Source organism: Mytilus galloprovincialis, chromosome 13, assembly GCF_965363235.1.
Source record: "Mytilus galloprovincialis chromosome 13, xbMytGall1.hap1.1, whole genome shotgun sequence".
In the NCBI taxonomy this organism is placed as follows: Eukaryota; Metazoa; Mollusca; class Bivalvia; order Mytilida; family Mytilidae; genus Mytilus; species Mytilus galloprovincialis.
In genome coordinates, this window is record NC_134850.1 from 56,252,091 (window position 1) to 56,272,596 (window position 20,506).

The window sequence follows — 20,506 nt, forward strand, 5'->3', positions numbered from 1 at the left end:
GAAAACTAGGTTACGCTGGACAGATCAGAAAGGTTGCCTTCAGCAGCCGGATTATATAGACCTTTATTCAAGCATCTAAACTAATTATGTAACTGATGTACGGAAAAGAGCGTCGGCAGTCACCAAAAAAGATGCAATGTTTCTGCATAGATTGTTTTGAATATTTCAGGAATGAAAATCATCATAGTTGCTACCTGTATTCTTCATAAAATAAAAGTAAGTAAGTAAGTTAAACTTTATTTTGATTCGGCATATTGACATTACAAACATATTAGAATATAAATTAACTCTATTAGTAGAGCTTTCCACCGCGTAATGTAAAAACATATGCAAAAACAAAAAACAAGGCATGCAGGCGGCAGCATGAAAATAAATAAAAATAAATCACCACCCATTTAACTCTAGCATATACATGTTTATTGCGTATACCAAAAAATATTTTGGAAACAACATTAATTTACAGGAATCATAATTTAAGAAAAAAAAAATATTTTTAATTTATACAGTAAAAACTTCAACTGTTAACTTGTAATTATTAAAACGTAAAAAAAAACAAAAATTTAGTTGCAATGCAAGCTTTTAATGCAGCATAAAAACCATAAATAATGTGTAAATTATTTAAAATATTTTATTGTCAAAACCCGGAAGCACAACATAACTGTCCGAATTTGATTCTACCGAATAAAAAACGGATGTAGCGTTTGCGCATGTTCGACAATTTTACTACACGTGAATTTGCAGAAGCTTTTTCTGTATTACAGTCCAAGAAGGTTTTCGACCTGAATTAAACATGTCGTGGCTGTTTGGTACAAATAAGGGACAAAATATTCAACCACCACAAATGCCCTACCCGCCTGCACCACCAGATGGCGATGACAAGGGAGGAAAAGATGGATCTCAGTCGAAAATGGATGCATACCGATTTGACTCTGCAGCCCTTGAAAGAGCAGCAAAAGCAGCTAAGGATTTGGAAGCTACAAGTAAGAACACGTTAAGTGTCATCCCTAACATTCATATGACATATTAGTTTGAGAAATAATAAATGCAACCATGACAAATTGCTGATGAAACAATGTCCTTGAAATCGAAGGTTACTTAGGAAAATCTTAGCTTACTATACTCTATAGTGTAAATGTTCCCAGTCTGATCATGTCAGTTTTAAAATCTGTACTTGTAGTGGTGCATGTCATAATTATGTTGCTGTAGAGTACTCACCAGGGTAATGATTACTCAGTCATGTCAGTGGCGGGTCCAGAATTTTTAATAATGGGGCCCCAAGGACTGCCTTAACCCTCTTGCACATGTTGCAGCAGACCGTTTTTCAATGTTGCATTTCATGTGCCAGAAAATACAACAGCTCAACGTCATGCCAAACAACAACATCATTGGATATATGACGTCAATACTATTACATAATAAGCGTTACATTTGAAACCCATTGGACCATAAACAAAGCACTGTTTAATCTTGGATCTTTTAATTGAAAGAGACTCTGCAATGATGTGAAGCTTGCTTCAATTTAACCTTGGACATATGTGTCACTCAGACACAGCCAGTGCGGACACATGTTTCCCTCCAGCAGCAAGAGGGTTAAGGGGAGGGGCTCCAATCATGTTTAAAGTGATTCTCTATAATCAACCAATTTTTCCCTAGAAAAGTCATGCCTTACTGAGATGACATGCTGAGAAGCCCTTGTCTAGGTTTGGATTTTGAGAGGGAATTTTCATTCAACTTTGAAACCAAATTTAACCATAAAATTTTCATTGACGGCAAGAAATGTTTGCATATATACATCCTGTTCATGTACAGAAATTCTAACCTTTTATGCATTTATTAGTGCAAAATATTTACAATAACTTCCCAAAGTAATGATAAATTAATTCATGTAATCATGGTAGTCATGGTATTGTATATTTCGGTATACTGTAAATATTCATTAAACATGATACAAAATTCTGTATGATATGATATTTTTCTTCAGAACACTCCAAAGAAGCATTGGAATTATCTAAAATGCAAGAGACAACTTTACAGCTTGAAAATCAAAAGAAGCTTAAGGTATTGTGGAATTTTGTCTATTGTGCCATTCAAGAGATTTATGTGTTCTTATATATAAGAAGATGAGGTATGAGTGCCAATGAGACAACTCCCCATCTAAGTCATAATTTGTAAAAGTAAACCATTATAGGTCAAAGTACAGTCTTATACTCAGAGCCTTGGCTCACACCCTAACACCAAGCTTTTAACAGCCACAAAAATGACTAGTGTAAAACCATTCAAACAGGAAAACCAACATTCTAGTCTATATAAAAAAAAACAATTAACAAGAAACATTTATAAACCATATCAACAAACCACAACCACTGAAAATCCATTGTTCATTTGTTGAGATACATGTAGTTAGCTGGTAAGTGGTGTCTTTTTTAGTGGAAGAAGACATCAAGTCTTCTGAAGACTTAAGGGGCTGACCATTGGCATTGAGTCTCCGTATGCCGCATTCATTTCGTGTATTACAATTTCAAAACAACTTAGATTCCTGACACCAATTTTTACACATGATTAGGCATCTGAATCATTTAATTTGTAAATTATGATTGTAAAACAATCACTATCGTAAATATGACCCTTTTATTTATGTAAATTATTAGATTTCATCTCATCCACATGAATGTTATTTGTTTACTTGTAACAGGATGTTTTAACTGTAGATATTTGTATTACGCATGCGTGAATTTGGTATCGGGACAACTCGCCCTGTTTACAAGTTTGCCCTTGAAGTTACGAATTTGCAATCCTGCAGACAAGAAGATTTTGTTTTTATATAAATAAAAAGGATATATAAAGTGTTGTCTTTATTCATGGTTTTCCTTTGTCATGTGAATTAGATGCCCTTCGTAACATACATGTGAACCTCCCGTTTAGGAGAAAAAACTCCCGTGTATGAAATTTTTCAGACGCCATATTTGATCATTTCTTACTACTGTACGGGTGTAATTGACACCTGTGTTAAATTTTACCTGAACATCAAAGAAGATGTATAATTATATGGCTTCACTTGACAGCTTGGGTGTCAAACATACTGGTAATCAACGATGTTTACCTCCGGCTAACTGCCGTTGTGTTATCAAAACGATGTGTATTGGGAATATTGAAATACTTTTTTGTTACTTCCCTTTGTTTTATCCTGTTTTCAGTTATTTTGCTTTTAAAAATGTAAATTGTAAAAAGACTATAAATGATTAATATTTTAATCAAATAATCATAAAAGGATGTTGATTAAATGAATTTAAATGATTTTGGACAAATAAAAAAATTAAAATTTATAAATTATTTTAGCAATGTAGACCTCCTTTCAAGGATTAAATTGAAGTTTATATCATAATTTTGTTTACAACCGAATTTTGTTTTGATTAATTTACAATGTTGCAAATATACATGTGGAGCTTATTTCTTTCTTATTTGTCTATACATTTACAAATGATAAGGAGATGAAGACATGAACAAAAATATATACAGATAAGATATATAAATATAATGATTCATTTGCTAGCAGTGAACAATCATTTGTCAAAAACAAAACAAAACAAGAAACAGATTCTTCTTATTATTTTATTTTATTCAAATAGAGAGGCAATAATGGAACTATAAACATTACAATTTGATGGAAATTTGAAGAAAAAACACAATTTCTACATCATTTGGTTACATTTATGACAAAATTTATGTCGATAAAAAAACATGATGTTTTGACCATTCAGTACTTAACCCTTTCCTCCATAATGACGCTTTTTGACGCCACCCCCTTTACTCCATAATGACGCCTTTTGACGCCTGTGTAGTACCTCAGTTGAAACACTTTGACTACAAAGTGTCTGCAGTAGACTCAATAAAATTTGTATCCAATATGAATAGGAATATTCTACTTAAATTTATTTAATGAAATATTTGTTTTTTGCAATGCATTTTAATACTTTAAAGCCTATTTTCAGCATTTTATTGAAAAATTCTATTTTGTGTTCATTTTTTACAGTGGGTTGTGATGATCTTCCAGTTAGGTTACCCTCATTTGGAGTGTTGTTCCCAACCTGTTAAAGGTCCATCTTTGTGCATAATTCAAAATTGGAAATTTCAACAAGCATCTAATATTCTTAATCTGGAAAATAAACCCTGGTCTGCTAGCTTCATGTATATTTTTTCTACCGATTTAATATATAACTAGAATCATGCAAACAGACTTAAGGAAAAGGCATGTAAGTTCATCATACAAATATGACACTTTTTCTAGACAATCCAGATCTTGCAAAATACGTCGCTAAAAATTGTAACCTTTAAAATTGTTGTGCAGTAAAAACCCATATGGGAACTTTCAAAAGTTGGCAGGTATGTAACAAGTCTTACTATTTTTATGCTCCATTTATGGGCAATATGTTTTCTAGTCTGTCCGTCCGTCCTGCTTCTGGTTATAAAGTTTATGGTCGAGGTAGTTTTTGATGAAGTTGAAATCCAATCAACTTGAAACTTAGTACACATGTGTTCCTCTTGATATGATCTTCTTAATTACTGCCAAATTAAAGATTTTACCTAATTTTCATAGTCAACTGAACATAGAAAATGATTGTACGGATGGGAAATCCATGTACTTATGACCTTTTCTTGTTTGAAGAAAAAAAATACATTTTAACGATAATGGAACAAAGCAGCCTGGGTAAGTGGGGCTGCTTTTATGGTAATTCAAGTTACCTTTTATTCACCTTCTTCCACTTCAGAGCTATCAGCTCTTTGATTGTATTAAAGACACAGGAAAATTTTAAAATAAGTTTTAAAAAAAAGGTGAACTGTATATAACATTTAAAACTTTGCTAGTCATGTATATACATGTATATCGTACAAATACTACATGAAGTGTGTCACAAAACATGAAATATTCAAATATAAAATAAAAATCTGTTAAAACTTTCTCTTGGATGTACATGTAACATGTGTATGGCTACTGTAAATTTAATGTCCATAATGTCATTTATAAAATTAAAATCCTTGATTAACTACAAATTTTCATCATTGTTTTTTAATATGGCAATGCTTTACACAACAATATGCATATACATCCTTGCTTTTGAGAGGAAATTTTGGTGCATACTGTTGCCTCGTCCAACTCACAGCTTTTATGCAGTTCAATAATTTTCTGTTCGATAGCATTCACAATATTTCCATTTATATGATATTATGTATAAATAATTTATGAGATATTGGCTGCCAAGCCAATCCTGCTTTTAACTACCATAGTGCTGCATCAAATCACTCAGATATAGTTTTAACTTTTAAAAACTCAATTTTTTATTGTGTTTTCTTTTTTTGAAATTTTGAATTAACTTTTATATTTAGGAAATGGAAGGCCAAATAGAACAGCTGAAAATAGAGCAAACAAGAGTTGCACAAGAAGAAAGAAGAAAGACATTAGTTGAAGAAACAAAACAACATCAGCAGAGAGCTCAATTCCAAGATCAGTTGGCACGGAAACGCTATGATGACCAGTTATCACAACAAGTAAGGAAATTTGTGAAAACCTAAGTATGTTCTCCCTACCTTTGTAGCATTCACTGTCAGATCTTCTTTTCAATGATTTCTTAACATAGTAATTGATATCATGTTATGATATGAGCATTCTATCAAGCATACCTGTATTTTTAACATAATTATCTTTAATACTAAAATAACGAGGTCCAATTTGTCAGCCGTCATCGGGGAAAAACGACAAATCCAAGAATTCAACTTTATATAAAGTTAATATAGGACAATGGTGTTGATTAAAAATTACACCACTCCAGACCCTTTTGTTTTCCACATAATTAATATTGTCAATAATTAACAAGTTCAGGGTCAAATCCGATACCGACACCAATAGTATATTAACCTGTTACCTATTACCTTATCTGTACGTTCCGCATCAGGCAGGCGCACCACTAAACGGTGTATTTATTATGCTATATACACAGGTCATAATCGCAGGGTTGACACTAAATTCAATCATTGTCAAATTGTTCCCTATTGTAGTATTTTAATCAGTAAGACTTTCTAAGATGACCATGCAAATACTAAAAATCTACACTCAAAAATAAGGGGTATACATTGTAGGTACAGTTTTCAATTTGTTAGTGGGCATGACATGAAACAGCGAATCAAAGAGTTCAACTTTATTTATAACTTATATAGGACAATGCTGTAGATTAAAAAATACTCCATTCAAGGACCTTTTGATTTCCAAATAATTAATATTACCAATAATTGATAAGTTCCAGGTCGACGGATTCAAGCAGAAAGATTTTGAAAGCAGAGAAAACTGCATCTCATAATCGGCATGATTTTATCAGATGACAATACCAATACTAAAATAAGGCTTACGCATAGTTATATATACTTTAAATCAGTCACTGACCCGCGCTATCACGGGTGTGTTCTAGTGTAATTAAAATTAAAAAGCCTTCATTGGACCCGGCATAAAAAATTCTTTGTTCCTGCTAGCCTAATTTAAAAGTGCCCACCTTAAGATTTTTGGTCATTTATTAAAAAGCACTATCTAAATGTATAACTGTTTCTGCAGTAAAAACAAGTAAAAAAATTATAAGAATAAGATTTTATACCATTATTTTTTTTCAACATTTTAGCAGAAACACATGTACAGATTAATTTTTTTTTAAGGTTTTCAAGCTTTCTGTTTTACATTCTGTGTCTGCAATGCAAGAATATGGTTAATACAAGAAAATGGAATATATCAAAACAAGGTAATCCTGTACTAATGTATCAGTTTTAGCTTGTTGTTTAATAATGAAAGGTAGTTTGATGAATTCAATTTGTATTTCAGGCAAAACTTAATGAAGAAAATCTCAGAAAACAAGAAGAATCTACTGCAAAACAGGAGCAATTGAGGAAATGTAATTATACTAATATTTCTACGGTTTATACATGTTAATTTGTTATAGGGGTGTAAACTGACAGACTCATAACTAAAAACACACCATGCTCAGAACCCTAGTTACATACTCATCTTGTATGTCAAATGAATGCATTTGTACTTAGAAACAAAATTTTAGTTCACAAAGTTGAAACATATATCTGTCTTATTTGTTAAAGTAGTAAAAGGGATTAGACACAAGTTGTAACATCATTAGTGAGTTCCTCTCTCTCATAAGATATAACTAAGGAGGATGGATAAAGATTCAGGCAAACAAGGATATTAACTCTTTTATCATGTTTATAACAAAATACTCAAAATTTATATTTTATGACAGCAATTTGTATCAATATGTATATGTATGATTTGTTATAGGAAATATTAAGCTTCTTGACGATAACTATAGATTATCGTTGATCATCTCAACGAGAGTGATTTTCTTGCTTGAGACGGTACGATTAAAGGGAGAAAAGCCATATCATTGTAATAGCAAAAGGGTGAACAAGCAAATCATTGTTATTTTATATTTCAGCCACTTTAGAATATGAATTTGAATTAAGAAGAAAGAATGAAGAAGCCAGAGTGAAAGCAGAAATGAGAGCTAAAGCAGTAGTTGATAGAGAAAACCAAGATTTAATACGTGATCAAATTAGACTGAAAGCCAAGGAACAGAGAGAAACTGTATTGGAATCTATTAAGTAAGCATATGCATGTGGTTTGAATCATATGATTAATTATTTGAGTTACTTTTTATTCGACAAAAAAAACCCCCTTCATATTGCAATTGCGAAAAAGAAAATCCCTGTAAAAATAGTTTGATTAGAAGCAACTTAATATTTCTATTATGCTTGCCTAACAATTAGGTGGTATATTTCTATTATGCTTGCCTAACAATTAGGTGGTATATTTCTATTATGCTTGCCTAACAATTAGGTGGTATATTTCTATTATGCTTGCCTAACAATTAGGTGGTATATTTCTATTATGCTTGCCTAACAATTAGGTGGTATATTTCTATTATGCTTGCCTAACAATTAGGTGGTATATTTCTATTATGCTTGCTTAACAATTAGGTGGTATATTTCTATTATGCTTGCCTAACAAAGTAGGTGGTAAGTGGTTGGTCTCTCCTATATTAGGTTAAAGGAATGTGACCCATGATGTTGCTATCATGGAACTAAAATACCCATACCAAGTTGGTTATTTTAGCAGTCTAATAAATTTGGGTTTATACCAGACAATTGATGATTCTTAGAAATTTTCTTGGGAATGTATCACAAAATTAATTAAGTTGACAGGACTGAATATACTTTTACAGAATGTTTCTTGTCAGTCCTGTGCTATTTTCAAGTACTGTTTTAGTGACATGTGTTTGACCTACATTTGACCTATAAGTCACTTTAAAATTTATACATATAAAGAAGAAGAATCTTAAATGTGTCCTTTATTGCTGCCTTTCGTAATACTAACAGCTATAATATGAAATATTGTGTTACTGAAGAGCATTCTTAGAGTTTACAATGTTTAATGATGTTTATATAAATGAGTTATATTTTATATTTTTTTCAGAACTGCAGGTTCAGTTTTAGGTACTGGTTTCCAAGCCTTTATATCAGACTGGGATAAAGTAGCAGCCACTGTAAGTATATTTGCAATTTGACCACACCCCTTTTAAGAAAATTAAGTTAAAAATCTTTATATATTTTCTTGTCCTGATGATGAATTAAAAAAAAGTAACATGTGGCAGTTTCGAATTAAAATTGTGTTATACTTATCTGTGAATGAATGATTTGAGTTGTATTTATAAGCAGAGAATAGACCAACTGAAATAATTTCTCGCACGAGTTTTATAGAATTTAAAACACTAATGACCATATCCAATAGATTTATCAAATACATTTTTTGTTAAATTTTTTTTTGATTAAATTAAATTTATTGGCTACATAATCTCTCAATTCATACCCAAATAAACCTGATTTATTATATTTTTCAGGCAGCTGGCTTAACACTAGTGGCTTTTGGTATATATGGTGCTAAGTATGGAACTGGAGTAGGTGCCAGGTTTATTGAGGCCAGATTAGGGAAACCTTCACTGGTCAGAGAAACATCTCGTCTCACTGCAGTAGAAGCTGTCAAACATCCAATCAAAGTAAATATCTCACACATGCTCACATAATACTTACAGTAGATTCAGTGTTCATGGATATCTAACTTGGTGGTTTTGTGGAATTCTACTTTGAAGCCTAAGGGAAGTTTGTTATTCGTTGGACATTTCATTGGTGGTTCACCAGTACCCACCAAATCTACAAATTGGTATCCAAAGAATGATACTGATGAATCGACAGTATTATTTTTTTTCTATAATATTAATTTGTTAATTTTCTCTTTAATTTTTCATGGTATGATTCACAAATCTTTTAAAACTACTGTCACACTTAATAATGTTTAATTCTTCATGAGCCTATAACAATGTAACTACTTATTTAAGTGGAATAATTAATATTGGAATAATGATTTATTGATGTTTTTTTTTTTAAATTTTGGTGACAATTATTTAATGAAATGGAAATTTCATCACACAAAGATGCAGATTTATTTTGAGATGGGTATAGTTATAACCTTGATGTTTGTTATATAAATGATACAAGTTTTTTGTTTGTTATAGACAGTTAAGAGAATGGTCACTAAACCAGAAGATGCATTGAAAGGTATTATACTCAAGGTATGTTGAAATTATTTGTTTGTGGAATTTTCTAAATTTGTCTAATAGATTTTAAACATGTTAAAACCATATAAACAATATTTTCATTCTGACTTAGATATGTCATTACTCTTACAAAAACTTACTTGATTGAAAAAGAAATGCAGAAAGAACTAATTTTTCAGATTAAAAGTAGTTGTTGAAATAACTGTACACTGATACACATAAATATGTACGCTTGGATAAAGTGCAAATTAAGTTGCATGTGTAATTTTTCTGTGGATCTACCTAGTAATCCTATTTTCAATATGTTGATAATAAATGGAATTCAAGTTCAAGATTGAAGACTTTCACTTTTACCGTTATGGAGTGGTGTTCCTTTATCTATTGGAAAATGACACTTTATACGTTTCTTCCTGGCAATAATATATGAAACATGCTACCAATGGTTTTCAAATTATAATATGTTGTTCCTGATGAAAAAATTTTGATCAAGTTGGATATTGACAACTTCAGATTTATTGACCTAGATAGATTAGAAAATAGTCAACCTTATTATGAGTACGTTCTACAGTATTTTTAAATTCCCACTTTCTATGAATTTTAGCCATCACTTGAAGAAAGATTACGAGATGTTGCCATAGCTACAAGACATACAAAAAAGAACAAAGGTTACTATAGAAACATATTGATGCATGGACCACCTGGTACAGGGAAAACAATGTTTGCCAAAGTAAGTCATTCTCAGCTCAGATTTAGTACTGTAAATTCAGAAATTATTGCGATGTTTTATTATTGCAAAAATGCAACAGGGTTTTACTTGCAGTACTTTAAAGTGGCATTTAGAAATTTTTCATATGAATTAAACAAGATTTTACTCAATATTGCAAAAAATAAAAGCACATTTTAATCTTATTTAACAAAATCATAATAATGAATGCACACACTAATTTCTGAAGCCACAGAATCAGTTTTTGAATACTTTACAGAACTTATTCTTAATTTATATTTTGATTTTTTTTTTCTGTAAAGGAAATTTAACCTATCCAGGCAGAGATACAATTGTCTCTCTCTGGTTAGACAGGTTAAATTTTTCCCAAACAGAAGACTTTTCTAGAATGAAATTTATATTTCAAATCACACTGTATGTAGTCATAACAGCCTCTTTGTGGATTTTTTTTTCTTGGAACACTTTTTTTGATGTGTATTTGTGATCCCAAAAATTAAATGTTCAAGGAAGTTCAAATTTTTCATAAGCTTGTACACTGACTTTCTTAAAACCTCTGAATCAAATAACCATGAAAAAACTATTTTTCTGTAATCCATGAAAATTGGTACCCACAAAAGAATTCAGAGTAATTAGTAATTGGTTAATAGATGCTTAAGGAGGATCGTGGGTATAAGATTTTCAGAAAAAAACTTAATATTATTTTTTCATTACAAATTTTATTTATTACCTTAAGTAGTTGTTACTTTATCATATGGTACAATAATCATTCCAAAAAAAAAAAATTTGTGGTGACTTTTACCATGTAGATATCAATGATAAAGCTCCAATTTATCTCCCTTTGGTGCAAACATGACATTTTTTGACATTAAAATTGAAATATCTTTTTTAACACATCGGTGACCTGTATTTTTTATTGTTGTTTTTGAATAAGCTGTACATAAACTAAATAATTGGAAAATTTAAAAGATTTCTGTAATTTAGTTCTTTTTTTATTTCCATATTACCGCTATTTCTCCTATTAATTCAACAGAAAAAAAGGACATTAACAAAAATGGATGCTTCTTTCGAAGGCATATTGTGAGCGTAAATAAACGGTGACCTCATTTTTGTCGAGCGAGACTAAGCGATCCTACATTCCGTCGTCGTCACCGGCGTCCACAAATATTCACTCTGTGGTTAAAGTTTTTGAAATTTTAATAACTTTCTTAAACTATACTGAATTTCTACCAAACTTGGACAGAAGCTTGTTTATGATCATAAGAAAGTATCCAGAAGTAAATTTTGTAAAAATAAAATTCCATTTTTTCCGTATTTTACTTATAATTGGACTTAGTTTATTTTGCCAGAAACAAAACATTCACTCTGTGGTTTAATTTTTAAAATTTTTATAAAGTTCTTAAACTAACCTGGATTTCTACTAAACTTAGACAAAAGCTTGTTTCTGATCATAAGATATTATTCAGAAGTAAATTTTGTAAAACATGTAAAAAAAAAAATCACTTTTTCCGTATTTTACTTATAAATGGACTTATTTTTCTTGCAGTTAAAACATTACATACAGTCTGCAGTTAAAGTTTATAAAATATTTATTAGATTCATAAACTATCCTGGATTTTTTTACCAAACTTGGAAGCTTCTTTCAATCAAAAGACAGTATCGAGAGGGAAATTTTTATTGATGTTTTTCCTCAGTTTTGTTGAGTCTGCGATTAACAGCAAAAGTAGGCGAGACACTGGGTTCCGTGGAACCCTTACGAATTTTTATTTCATTTTTCTATTAAGTATAAGATAAAGTTCATTTATAGAAAAATATAGAGAAATCCTATATTAAAAAAAATTTGATTGAGACCTGCGAGCTCCCTAAAGGTATGTCAATCTAAATGAAAAAATGTAAATAGTCATTAACAGTTTATGTGTTTAACATGTTATTCCTGATGATGCATGGAATATTTGCAGTCATATTTATCATGTTTATACTGCAACTAGTTGTGTTTATCTCCTTAATATAGTAACACAGCTTTATTTTTTGTAATGTCAATTTCTTCACATGAATTACTCTTTACTACAATCAAAGGTTCATTAAAGGTTGAAAAAAGCCTAATAAAACTTTGCCCTTACCCAGATTCTCAGCCTCATACAAAAAAGTTTATAATTTTCTGACATCGATCTTATATTGCAAATATATTTATAACATATAAATCTATATTTGCAGAGTTTAGCTAAACATTCTGGTATGGACTATGCCATTATGACTGGAGGTGATGTAGCACCTATGGGTAAAGAAGGAGTAACAGCTATGCATAAAGTATTTGATTGGGCAAATACAAGTAGAAATGGGTAAGATGTAGTTCTTATTCAATATTGTGAATAATAGCCGGAGCATTCCTTATAACTTGTTAGTTATATTAAAAAGAAATGTTTTCCAAAATTGCAATAAGTTATATTTTAAAAAAGGAGTCACATTTTAAAGGTTATTTATATGCAGCATCCTGAAATTGTAACCCACATTTTTGCTCATTGTTCAATAAACACAATAAAAAGTGCATGCAGAAATTTCTTTAATTCTAGAAATCAGTTTGAGTAATCTGGTACTCTTTATTTCTAAGGCTGAAATGAAATCCAAATGCATGCCAACTTTCCCTATTTTGGTATAACTACTGTGTAAATGTCAATGTTTAACATATGCTTGATATTAAAGAACAGCTTTACTGACTTATCTATCATTTTCTTACATATTTAAAGTTCAACCAGTGTAAACATTAAACTCCTATTTAGAATGAAAATTGTGGGCCTAAATAGGCCCAACAGCACCTTCTCCTTAACCTTTACAAGAGAATCGCCCTGTATCGTGTGTATTATCAACACATCTTGTGATTGATCAAGGCTCAATAGAGTTTACTACATGTACATCATTATCTGATTCTATTTTGTTTACTTTTCAGAGTATTATTATTTGTAGATGAAGCAGATGCATTTTTAAGGAAGAGAAGTAAGGTATGTTGAAATAGAACAGTTGACTTAAGATTTGAGCTGTAATGCATAGAAATCGACCTAATGCAAATGCATGTATACCTGTACATTAATCATACTTTGACATGTATACCTGTACATTAATCATACTTTGACATGTATACCTGTACATTAATCATACTTTGATTGATTTTGGAACATTTAAATAGGAAATGAGCGATGATTTTTGATCGATTTTGAAGGTTTCTTATCCCAACTTGATTTTCAAACAGTTTCAGAACTTTTTAACCTGGAATATGTTATGAGATGTATCAATGATAACCATTTGCACGAGGTCAATTTCCATTCCAATGCAGCTCATTTGTTATATTGTTAAACCATGATCAAGTTCTAATTTGGTCTATTGATTTGTCTTTTAATCTTGTTGATACAACTCCTTAAGGGACATGTTGTTCAGAAGAACACATTTTCTTATATTTTAGTGTTCAATATTTGGACTTAGTATTTTTGAATATAGAAAAAAATACTTGTCACCAATTAAGTTACCATTTTGTTCCAGTAAAATGATTTTTTTTACTTGTAGGGAACTATGTGTTGATATGCAATACTCTCAAAATAGCACTATACATGTTTGAAAGAAATAGACTTTTATAAACAAACTAAAATTTGCAGACTGGAATGTATTCAAATAAATTTGCCCCTGTTCAAAGAATTTCTGGATTATAATGGATAATTTTGTTTTGCAGGAAATGATCAGTGAAGATTTAAGAGCTACATTAAATGCCTTTCTGTACAGAACCGGAGAACAATCAAATAAGTAAGTGTATTAGAAGTATTGAAATCAAGTAGCTAAATACTTTGTTGAAATCATCTTAAATAGATTTCGTGTATAATTTGGAGTTTAGTATGATGTCCATTATCACTAAACTAATATACATATTTGTTAAGTGGCCAGCTGAAGAACGCCTCTGGGTACAGGAGTTTTTGGCTTCATTGAAGACCCATTGGTGGCCTTCGGCTGTTGTCTGCTCTATGATCGGGTTGTTGTCTCTTTGACACATTCCCCATTTCCATTCTCAATTTTATTGTAAAAGCACTCAAAAAGTGTTTCCGGTTTAAATGGTCAGAGTATAAAAAAAAATTTGTATTGACATGATTGGGTTCGTTGCATTTTCACAGTGATTAGTTAGCCATCAGGATAATGAGATTTGGGTAGATTTGTTTTTCAACCGATGTACATGGTTAGTTTTATACATGTAGTATGATGTAAAATTATAAGTCCAATAGACCTTCAGGTTTTTAAAAAATGATTTATTTGTGTTTTCTGTTATTATTCATTGGCATTTAACATGCTTTTCATTGCAAGGTTTGATAGAGTGTTTACATATAAATGGTATATAAACCTTTTTCAGATTGATGTATTTTGTCTCATTTAATGTCAAATAGCAAATATTTATTAAAGGATAAGAAAGAAGCCACAAATATTAGCACCTGAATAAAAAGGTCAAATTCTCTTTATATATAATTTCCTGAAATGAAGTGTTGAAGATATTTAAATTATTTAAAAGTTTCAAGTGTTTGATTAAATATGTTACTATGGTTTCCAGGTTTATGTTAGTGTTAGCTAGTAATCAGCCTGAACAGTTTGACTGGGCAATCAATGATAGATTAGATGAAATGGTGGAGTTTGATGTACCTACGTTAGAAGAAAGAGAAAGATTAGTTAGACAATATTTTGATATGTTTGTCCTCAAACCTGCAGCAGAAGGAAAGCGGTAAGTTGTTCTGTTGTACTAGAGGCACAATTACTATAAACAATTTTGACAATAGAACAGACATTAGTCAAGTCAAGGATTCACAAAAGTGTACATAATTGAATAAAAAAGAGAGTATTCTTGTGTACTGTATATTCAGAAATTATTGTGTTTATTTAGAATTGTGATTTCAAGAAAACTTGCCTACAAATATATGTATTGTATATCAGAATTTTAGTTCTTATATTGCAATACTTGCCCAATTGCATAATTCACGTCAATAAAAACCTTGCAGTATGTTAGTCTGTTTTTGTTGTAGGATTATCATTAAGATTTACAAATGCATATCAGACTTTAAGGATACTTATTTCATCTGTACATATACTTCACAAAGAACCAGTGGAAAAATACAAAAAACAAAAATTGAGTCCTTAATTAGTAGAAGAAGAAAATATATATTTATCAAGATCCCGACTTGTTACATTAAAAAAAATCAGAAAAGTGACATGGCAATAAGTATTGCATTTTTAAATTTACAATAATCTCCGAAAAATACTTGGAAATAACTATTCTGCTTAGTGCAAATCTTTTATTGCAAATTTTCATCTTGTAGAATTTCATAACAGTTTTGAGGTACAAAAATTAAGGTTGCCTTGGTAATCATCAGCTAATAATTACACCCATATTTGATAATTTAATGATTATATTTTAATCAATTGAGCTTTATGTTTAGACATTGTTATAGGTAATTTTTCAACTTGTGTTTTTGTCTTTTAACTAGGAGATTGAAAGTAGCAGAATTTGATTATAGTGCTAAATGTGCAGAAATAGCAGCAATAGCTGAAGGTCTCTCCGGGAGAGAGATATCAAAATTAGGTGTAGCATGGCAGGTTAGTATAGACATAGCAGTGATAGCTGAGGGTCTCTCTGGGAGAGAGATATCAAAATTAGGTGTAGCATGGCAGGTTAGTATAGACATAGCAGCGATAGCTGAGGGTCTCTCTGGGAGAGAGATATCAAAATTAGGTGTAGCATGGCAGGTTAGTATAGACATAGCAGCGATAGCTGAGGGTCTCTCCGGGAGAGAGAGATATCAAAATTAGGTGTAGCATGGCAGGTTAGTATAGACATAGCAGCGATAGCTGAGGGTCTCTCTGGGAGAGAGATATCAAAATTAGGTGTAGCATGGCAGGTTAGTATAGACATAGCAGTAATAGCTGAGGGTCTCTCCGGGAGAGAGATATCAAAATTAGGTGTAGCATGGCAGGTTAGTATAGACATAGCAGCAATAGCTGAAGGTCTCTCCGGGAGAGAGATATCAAAATTAGGTGTAGCATGGCAGGTTAGTATAGACATAGCAGCAATAGCTGAGGGTCTCTCAGGGAGAGAGATATCAAAATTAGGTGTAGCATGGCAGGTTAGTATAGACATAGCAGCAATAGCTGAGGGTCTCTCCGGGAGAGAGATATCAAAATTAGGTGTAGCATGGCAGGTTAGTTTAGACGCTAATAGTGTAGAATTGGTATAATATTCTTTGATTTGAGAAAGAAAATGAATGATGTTTCTTTCCTCTAAATTTGAAGGTGTCACTGACAAAATTGAAATAAATTTTCTTTAACTAATGACAGAAGAAAACTCCTTTTTCAATTTTAGTTATTCCTAATTTGTCATTCTACAGTTTGCAACTTTAGCCATGGGTAACTGGACATTTCACAAAATGTTGTACAAAAACTCAACTTTGCTGTGATGCATTTATCGTTTCACAGGAATATAATCTGCCAAAGTTGTTCAAGATTTTCATTTTTTGTCATTCGTGAGTTATGGGACTTTGTTTATGAACTTATATAAAAAATGAAACATTTTTTCACATATTAACTTCATAGATATAAGTAGATGTGGTAACTCTCCATCCAAGTCACTATTTGCAAAAGTTAACCGTTATAAGTGAAAGTACAGTCTTCAACACAAGAGACTTGGCCAAAACCGACCCACAAGCTAATATATGAAGGGCACAAAAATGACATTGTAAAACCATACAAACAGGAAAACTAATGGTCTTATCGATATAAAAAACGAGAAACACTTATGAATTACATCAACAAACGACGGTATGCTTTGATTGATTTACTCCAAACTTAAAATTTAAATTTTAAGATCAATTAAAGAGAGATAATTTAAGATTTCAAAATATTTTGGTTTGTTGTCCTCGATGAAAAGACAGTGACTTTAAACTTTGATTTAAGGTGGTAGACCTTGGTTCAGGGAGATAACTCTTTAGATCAGTTATGTGTTTGTTAAAAACAAGTTTCATCAATGTTTTTTAAGCATTTACCTGAAACAGATTGGAAATAATCTATGTAACCTAAAAGCTTAGAATATATTTATGAAAATGGTTGACACAAACATACTGATGATTTTAAGTTATTTCCCTTAACCTAGGTCTACCTCCTTAAGTTGTTAAAAAAAATATTTCCTATTTTTACTCTTTGAGTATTACTGTAAATTCAGATATTATTGCATGCATTTATTATTGCGATTCTGTCATTTAAGTTTAAAATGCGCTCTTATTTTTTGCGATATTGAGAAATATCCTGTTTATTTCATGTTAAAGATTTCAAAATGCGAGTTTAAATTATTGCGATAATAATCCTGTCGCATTTTTCGCAATAATAAAAACCTCGCAATAATTTCTAAATTTGCAGTACCTTCCTGCTATCTCTAATGAGTTTATGAAAACGATTTGGATTGACTTTTTAAAACTGTTGAATTGAAATAGCTATAATAAGTTGGATACTTTTTAAATGTCAGATTTCAGGCAATATGTCACACACTAGCACTAGTTTGCAGGTTGGAATTACTGCAAAGTTTTCATCTTGTTTGGATTGATGACTCCCTTATGCTTTTTAAAATTTTGGAGTCAATACTTTACTATAAATAAATCCATTTCTCAAATTTATAAAATATTTGTTCAACTTTCCTGCTCCAATGGGATGTTTAATGGAGCTGCCTTGCGTTGAACACCACATCTACAGACCATTAATGTCTTGTAAATATTAAAACATTTCACTTAAACCTACACTCAATTTAATTCCCTAGATATTTAAGAGCATTTTTCTTTTCTTTGAAATTAACTGCAATAGTAAAATGGAGTTAAGAGTTCTGGTTTTGGATTAAATATAACATCACAGGGAAACAAAAACCTATGTAGCTGGCTTGATATTAATACCTTCCAGTCCTCATCACTAACTTTGATTGTTCTAATTAACAATATAATGCAAAGAGATGAATATTCAATAAACATAACTGCTAATTTTAAAATATTGCCTAAATGCATAGATGTTTGTTGAATACAATTCATTGTGTACATTGTATAATCAAGCCATCTTTAAAATTGGGAATGGAAAATGGGAATATTTTAAAGAGACAATGACCTGACCAAAGAGCAGAAAACAGCTGAAGTCAACCAATGGGTCTTCAACATGCCGAAAAATCTCACACCCAGAGGCAGGTTTCAGCTGGCCCCTAAATAAAAATGTGTACTAGTTCAGTAAAAATGGTATTACTAGTATACACAATACTTTGATTTAACAATGTTTGCACAACTTCCTCCAACTGAATGTATAAATCCTAATTTTTCCACTTTTGTGTTTTAGGCAGCAGCTTATGCATCAGATGATGGTATTCTAACGGAGAAAATGATTGATGAACGAGTTCAGGACACAATTAAACAACATGCAAAGAAAGTCACATGGCATGAAGATCAAGATAGTAAAGCTAAAGAACATTTAGGATCAGCGTATGCATCAATAAAAGATGCTTCAGTGACACCGGCTCCTACTAAACATAGTTAACCAAACAATAACTTAGGTTTTATTTAATCAATTGAAAATGCTGGAATTTATTGTATTCCTAAGTGAAAATGACCTGCCAAATTATACTTTGGCATGTCAAATTTAAATGAATAGAAATAGAAAGGCTGTGATAATGTTTGAAATGGACCAAGTTCTAGATGTGCATGTTCTACAATATATTGGTGACAAGATATTCCAGCTAGACTCAAGTGTGGTCTTGACAGGCTATGCAGGAGAAACATCCCCAGACTTTTTGTCCCAGGTGTTTCAGCATGGAGTGTGTTTAGAGATGATATAAGCCTTGTGTGTGTTAACTAGAGGCAAGTGAAATCATGTTATTACGACATATTATTGAGTTGTGAATGAGATGTTTTTAAATGTTGTCGCATACTACTGTAATATGTACAGAAATTAATAAACCAGTTTTATAATTATTTTTATTCTTCAAATTAAAAAAATTCAAAAAATTTGAATTATTGCCTGATTCAAATTGTTCATCAGGTTCCTTCCAGGTGTTTACTAAAGGCTCTCTCTTGTATGCAGGGCGCCCATTGATGTAGATTTTTACTTATAACTCTAAAACAAAAGCATTTTACAGCAATCTGACATGGGGTAAAATTGTTAATCAGGTCAAGATCTATCTGCCCTGAAATTTTAAGATGAATCTGACAAACCTTTGTTAGGTTGCTGCCCAAGAATTGGTAATTTTAAGGAAATTTTGTTGTTTTTATGCCCCACCTACGAAAGAAGAGTGGCATTATGTTTTCTGGTCTGTGCATCCGTTGGTCCTTCCATCCGTCTGTCCTTCTGTCCGTTCGTCCTGCTTCAGGTTAAAGTTTTTGGTCAAAGTAGTTTTTGATGAAGTTGAAGTCCAATCAACTTGAAACTCATAAAATTGAGAATGGAAATGGGGAATGTTCCAAAGAGACAAGAACCGGACCATAGAGTAGACGGCAGAAGGTCACCAACAGGTCTTCAATGCAACAAGAAATTCTCGCACCCGGAGGCGTCCTTCAGCTGGGCCCTAAACAAATATATACTGGTTCAGTGATAATTAACACCATACTAAACTCCAAATTGTACACAAGAAACTAAAAGTTAAAATAATACAAGACTAACAAAGGCCAGAGGCTCCTGACTTGGGACAGGCGCAAAAATGCGGCGGGGTTAAACATGTTTGTGTGATCTCAACCCTCCCCCTATACCTCTAGCCAATGCAGAAAAGTAAACGCATAACAATACGCACATTAAAATTCAGTTCAAGAGAAGTCTGAGTCTGATGTCAGAAGATGTAACCAAAAAAAATAAACAAAATGACAAAAATACATAAATAACATCAGACTACTAGCAGTTAACTGACATGCCAGCTCCGGACTTCAATTAAACTGATTGAAAAATTATGTCTTCATCATATGAATATGAAGTTGAAGTCCAATGTGCCCTATGATATGATCTTTCTAATTTTAATGCCAAATTAGTCTTTTGATCCCAATTTCACGGTTCACTGAACATAGAAAATGATAGTGCAAATTTCAGGTTAAAGTTTTTGGTC

At 31.5% G+C, this 20,506-nt stretch overlaps 1 protein-coding gene across 1 annotated transcript; it reads left to right on the top strand.

Moving 5' to 3' along the window:
- Positions 1-694: 694 nt before the first annotated feature.
- LOC143057319 (ATPase family AAA domain-containing protein 3-like) lies at positions 695-19,389 on the top strand. The gene is made up of 15 exons (XM_076230613.1): positions 695-980; positions 1,982-2,058; positions 5,383-5,544; positions 6,860-6,929; positions 7,482-7,647; positions 8,519-8,588; positions 8,943-9,098; positions 9,615-9,671; positions 10,258-10,383; positions 12,592-12,716; positions 13,322-13,373; positions 14,096-14,166; positions 14,957-15,124; positions 15,885-15,993; positions 18,757-19,389. Exons 1-15 carry the CDS (start codon positions 791-793, stop codon positions 18,952-18,954), a joined length of 1,797 nt encoding a protein of 598 aa, XP_076086728.1. The 5' UTR covers positions 695-790; the 3' UTR covers positions 18,955-19,389.
- The last annotated feature ends 1,117 nt before the right edge of the window (positions 19,390-20,506 follow it).